Source organism: Triticum aestivum, chromosome 2B (genome assembly GCF_018294505.1).
Source record: "Triticum aestivum cultivar Chinese Spring chromosome 2B, IWGSC CS RefSeq v2.1, whole genome shotgun sequence".
Classification (NCBI taxonomy): Eukaryota; Viridiplantae; Streptophyta; class Magnoliopsida; order Poales; family Poaceae; genus Triticum; species Triticum aestivum.
Genome location: NC_057798.1, coordinates 331678802 through 331685183, shown reverse-complemented (window position 1 = coordinate 331685183; position 6382 = coordinate 331678802). Strand labels below are relative to the sequence as shown.

General features: G+C 46.3%; 1 protein-coding gene across 1 annotated transcript; it reads left to right on the top strand.

Annotated features, from left to right (window-relative positions):
* The first annotated feature begins 2908 nt into the window (after positions 1-2908).
* Positions 2909-5221, top strand: LOC123041223 (non-specific lipid transfer protein GPI-anchored 15). The gene is made up of 3 exons (XM_044463890.1): positions 2909-3347; positions 3434-3511; positions 4866-5221. The coding sequence occupies exons 1-3, from the start codon at positions 3038-3040 to the stop codon at positions 4970-4972; spliced, it is 495 nt and encodes a 164-aa protein (XP_044319825.1). The 5' UTR covers positions 2909-3037; the 3' UTR covers positions 4973-5221.
* Positions 5222-6382: the final 1161 nt, after the last annotated feature.

The window sequence follows — 6382 nt, the reverse complement described above, 5'->3', positions numbered from 1 at the left end:
ATGGCTCCCTCGTTGATTCTCACGCCGGCAAAGAAGCGCTACTCTTTCACACTTACACTGATCGCCTTAGCACCTCGAGACCAGCAGAAATGAAATTCAACCTCCCCAGCATTTTGCAATGTCATGATGATTTAGACCAGCTATCTGAACCATTTACCCATGATGAGATTGATGCGGTAATCAAAGAAATGTCAACTGATTGTGCACCCGGCCGGATGGTTTTAGTGGGGCTTTTCTCAAAGCATGTTCGCCTATCATCAAGAAAGACTTTTGTAACCTTTGTGATGCTTTCCACTGAGGGGACTTGGATCTCACAAGCATAAATGATGGCTTCATAACCTTGATCCCAAAAACCAACTCGCCTGAGACGGTGAATGACTACCGCCCGATCAGACTTCTCAACTGTTGTCTTAAGATGATCACTAAGCTGCTCGCCAACCACCTACAACGTGTCATTTTAAAGATCATACACAAGAATCAGTACGGCTTCATTAAGGGGAGAACGATACATGACTGCCTTGCTTGGGCCTTCCAATATATTCACCAATGCCATGCCTCCAAGAAGGATATTATCTTTCTGAAACTTGATTTTGCCAAAGCATTCGATATGATTGAGCACGATCCCATGCTGAACATTATGAAACAGTTGGGCTTCAATGACAAGTGGCTTTCTTGGATCAGATGCATCTTCTCCACTGGGAGATCGTCGGTTTTATTAAATGGTGTCCCGGGTTGTCAATTCCACTGCCGCAGTGGTGTGAGACAGGGCGACCCATTGTCCCCCTTGATCTTTGTGATTGCAGCAGATCTTCTCCAAGCTGCCATCAATGACACGTTTAGGCAAGGAAAGATGCCTTTCCCTTTCGTCAGCCAAATGGACTACCCTGTAATCCAATATGCAGACGACACGATCCTAGCTATGCCTGCATGCCCTCAACAAGCCGTTGTCATCAAAGAAATTCTTGTGGACTATTCATCCTCCATCGGCCTTCGAATCAATTTCCACAAATCCACGCTCATCCCAATAAACCTTTCGGAAGAATCTGCCGTTGCTTTTGCGAGTTTTTTCGGATGCTCGGTTGGATCAATGTTGTTCACCTACCTGGGGCTCCCTCTTGGCACGACCAAACCAACTGTCCTAGACCTTATGCCGCTAGTGTGCAGTGCTGAACGTCATCTCACATCTACGATCACAATGATGTCCTATGGTGGTAAACTTTCCTGGCTCAATACTACCGTCACGTCTCTCCTCATTTATGCCATGTGTACGCTCAAGTTCTCACCAAAGCTGATTGAAATGCTCGAAAAAATTAGAAGACGATGGCTATGGACCAAAAAGACTGAGCAGGGGGACAAATGCAACTCCCTTGCTGCCTGGGATATGGTTTGCAAACCCAAAAAAGCATGGTGGATTGGGTGTTATCAACATGAACTTACAAAATGATGCTCTACTTATGAAGTTCCTAAACAAATTCTACAACAAGCTCGACGTTCCGTGTGTGCATCTCATTTGGGACACGTACTACACGGACAAGGTTTCCCATGCAACGAATCCTGTCAGCTCTTTCTGGTGGCGTGACATCCTAAAACTCACCCCCATCTTCCGAGGCATCACACAAGTTCGGGTTGTTTCGGGCACCACTGCCCTGGTTTGGAAAGATATTTGGGCTGGAGATGTTCTAGAAAGCTCGCATCCCCACGCTTTCTCTTTTGCCATGCACGAAGATGGGTCCATCAAAGATTTCTTGGAGAGCACGGCCCTATCGGAAGCCTTTCACCTACCGCTCTCCCTGCAAGCCTTGGACGAGGTGCACGACATCCAGCTGCGTTCTGCGCACATGCATCCATCCACGACCGCGAGCGATGTCTGGTTTTACACCAGGGGCAAATCTGATTACCGACCAGCCAACTACTACAGGTTCTTTTTTCGAGACGCGAACGCCCATCCCGCATTCTCGCTTCTTTGGCGCTCTCATTGCATCATGAGGATCAAAGTTTTTGGCTGGCTCCTCATGAATGATAGACTAAACACGCGTAACATGCTCAAGCGTCGAATATATGATATTGGAGATGATCACAGCTGTTTGCTTTGTGGCACCCCTGTTGAGGAGACGGTGGATCATATGATCTTCACTTGCCCGTTTAGCCGATCCTGCTGGCAAAAACTTGGTGTTGATTGGCCCACTTTCACCTGCCGCCTCCAACTCCTCCAACACGGTAAAGAATCTTGGGGGCGCCCGCTCTTTTTTGACGTCTTTCTGGTGGCTGCCTGGAGTTTGTGGAAGGAAAGAAACAATAAACATTTCAGAAGAATCATTCCAAGCATCGATACCTGGTTAAGAAGGTTTAAGGAGGACATCAACCTCCTCCAACATAGGACTAAGGGTTCTCACCTTCCTTTTATTTCTGATTTACACTAAGGACAACAACCTTTCCTTCCATACCTAACCCAAAACTTGTCTGGGTTCGGGAGGAACTTGTGTGTAAAAATGTAACATTGTAACACCTTGAGCCTAAGTGATGTATATTTCGGTTATTTTTACATCTACATCACCTATTGGGGATGTTCTTACATATATTTTTGTGAGGCATATATTTTTGTTTTCGCTCTGACTAATTAAGAACACACTTATATAATAATGTAGGTTATTTCTCGAAACAAGCAAATAATAGTTGCCTCCTACAATACAAGTATGAAGGTAAAATGTCCAGGTTAAGGAATAATAAAGGAGAACTGCGACTGGTTGGGAGAAACAAACCACCCTAAATTTATGCACATGCATAAAGCCCTTTCCACGATTAGAATGATGCAACAATAGACCAAACATGTGTGTGGTCAGGAGACAGTAGCAGCTTCCTGGTATATCATTCCGAAAATTCCGGCCGCATCCGCAGCAGACAATGCCCTCTTCCTCTTCCTACAACGTCCTTACGAACCACTACCTGTCAATACATCCAAGTTTTTTCCTCTCGGAGACGTAGCTTTGTGATATTACTTACCGGCATTGTTCATCCTGGGGAAGGAGCTGCCAGGAAGATGGAGATCACTGCCATTGCTCTTATTCTGGCGACGATGATTGTCTCCAAGGCCGCAGCGCAGAACAACGGCTGCTCGAGCGTGATGATGACCCTATCCCCATGCCTTGACTTCATCGGGAGCAAAGCCCTGGAGCCCGGCTTCTCCTGCTGCACCACGCTCGCCGGCATCGTCCAGACCGACCCCCGTTGCCTCTGCATGGTTCTCGATGGCAGCGCGGCGTCATTTGGCATCGCCATTAACCACACGAGGGCCCTGGAGCTCCCTGGCATCTGCAAGCTCCAAGCACTGCCGATTAGCCAATGCACAAGTCTGTAAATGTTACGATCCATTGCACCCTAGAGTAAGTAACATGTCGCTTCTTAAACTCATTACATCAGACTTCTCAAATTCCAGCCATCCCAGTTCCTCCAGCAACAACGCCAGAAGACCCACCGGAGGAGACGAGCAACCAAGTTGCAGATGCACCTAAAGGTAAAGTCATAAATAAGCCTAAACATGGAACATACCATGTGTTCATTTAAGATGCTTCATTATTATTTTCCTGTACAAAATGCAAGATCAAAATTTGCTTCGACTATGTCATCCATTTCTGGCCAAATAAAAGTTTTGGTACACATTACTGCAGAGTACACCAGTATTTACCACCCTAGACCAATGTAAGTTAAAAATTTCTGGTGATCAAGGTATCCCGATACATACGTAAAAAACTGCTTCCAGAACTACACGATGAATCAGCAGTAGTCGAGTATTTAACAAAAAACTACCACAATTCATGGAACCGTGCCTATAAACTACCACTTTACAAATTTGTGCCGAAAACTACCATTTTCTCACTAATTCTTGACTAAAAACTATCAAGTCTGAAAAGAGCGCGATTTAACTCTTTTAAACGTGTTTCTGACTAGCTGGGCCCACATGTAAGCAGGCTAAAAAAGCAATCAGGTCCCTAGTTTTTTTTTTCAAAAAAGCAATCCACTCCTATAGCGCGTCGTGGCTGTGGCCGGCCCCTGGCCATGGCAGCGGCCAAGCCGTTGCTGTGGCCAGCCATGGCCGCTCGTGGCGGAGCTAGCCGTGAGTGGTGAGCGGTGGCCAGCCAGCACGCACGCGAGCCAGCCGGCCGGCCAGCAAGCGGCGGCGCTGCACGCACGCTCGCGGCGACGGCGGCCAGCACGCGGCGGCGGGGGCTGTTGCGCACGCAAGGCCACGGCACGCCAGCACAGCCGAGGCGGCTCCAGCCGGCCAGCAAGCGGCGGCGGCTGCACCCACGCTCACGGCGACGATGTCCAGCACGCGGTGGCGGCGGCTGCTGCGCACGCACGCTCACGGCGACGACGTCCAGCACGCGGTGGCGGCAGCTTCTGCGCACGCACGCAAGGCCGCGGCACGCCAGCACGACCGAGGCGGCTCCAGCCGGCGTGGTTGCGCCGCCGTCTCCAGTCCCGACTAGCGTCAGAGAGGTGCTTCGCCCGGGCGTCGCCATGCCGAAGAGCGCGGAGTGCACACGATGTGTTCGAGGAAATGCCAGAGAGAGGAGGAGGAGCAGGAGGAACAAGATTAATGCTGACAGGTGGGCCCATCCTGTCAGAAAGGCGTTTAGAAGACGCGAATCGGGCACTTTCCTGGCATGGTAGTTTTTAGTCAAAAATTAGTCAAAAAGTGGTAGTTTTCAACACAAATTTGTAAAGTGGTAGTTTATAGACACGGTTCTGTGAAATGTGGTAGTTTTTTGTTAAATACTTGCAGTAGTCTAGTGTTCCTTCAATCCAGTATGCAATACATGGTGAGAACTCAAGGACTAACTGCTACATCATTCAATTTAATGCAGGAAGCCTGAATTCGAATGCAACATCAAGCTCCAGGAACTCAAAGAATGCAGCAAATTTGATGGCCACTATGCTTATACCTACATGTGCATTAATCTATGTCTTCTAAGTGTTGGACAGTTTAATTTTCTGCAGCCTTGTATTAAATGACAAGACCAATAGGATACCATTTAGTTTGATATATCTTTCCGATGAGTCTCAGCAAAAAAGTCATGGCATTCATTATAAGAAGCCAATTAACTCCAGCGGATGTGCATAACATGAATTAACACGTATAGCTAGCTATGTTGACATAACATTTTTTGTCAAGCATACTTTGCGTGGGATTTTCGAGTTATCAAACTTCCGCAAGTAATTATTTGAGGTTTCGTTTGTGCATAACATGAATAAAGTTGTATAGAATAGCTGCAGTGATGTAACATGTTTTCAGAAGTAAATTTTGCCTGGAGATTTTTGACTTACCAAACTACTCCCTCCGTCCACAAATACTTGTCGGAGAAATTGATGTATCGATGTATTTTAGTTCTAGATACATTCATTTTTATCCACTTATCCGACAAGTATTTCCGGACGGAGGGAGTACTTTGCAAGGAATCATTTGAGACTTAGTTTGTGCATAACATGAATTAATTTATACTACCTCTTCTCCATAATTTGTCCCACAAGGAGACGCAGAATTGAAGTAATATTTGATGGGATAGCATACTTGTTCTCACTAGATATATTAGTAGTATGCCCATTTCATGAAAGCAAGAACGATAAAATTCCACCAAATATCACTCACTCTTTTGTCCTCCTAGGTATGCATGCGGTACAGATACGGTGAAACAAAGGATGTATAAAATAGCTGCAGTGACTTAACATGTTCTTAAAAAGTATACTTTTCCTTGGGATTTTGACTTACCATATCAGTGGTATATTGCCTTGAATAAAATGCATCATAGTCCTATTTCTTTTGTAAGTTGGGCCTAATTCTGCAAAATTGCACATCTACGTCCTAGAAGCATCCAAGTCGTTTAGCTTGCGATTTTCCTATTTCTAGATTCGAGCATTGTAATAGAGAAGCAAATAAAGTTGCACATGAACTTGTCAAGTTGGCTAGATTTTTCTTCATTTCTGATTGGCTCGAGGAACCACATAATGCAATTGTACCAATCCTAGTAAACGATGTAATGATTATTTCTGATGAATAAAGCCCGAATTTTCTTTCAAAAAAAAAAGTCGTTCACGCCTATGCAGCTCTAATCCCGTTTGACCTGACACATGAGGCAAGTTGACCACCACCACATAGGCAATATTTTGAACAAAACACCCTGATTTTTGCTATTCTTATTTAGTGGCCCCCCCTCCCTCCCTCCCTCCCCCCCTCTCTCTAACCCACTCACATCACATCCCAGTCAGCCATGGAGGAGCTCCCACTGCGCCACGTCAGCTACGGCCTACAGCCGCCTATCATGGCCAGCAGTGCTTGTCGAGTACGTGTTGTTGCTGTGGTGCTAAGGTCCAGGCTGAGTAGCAG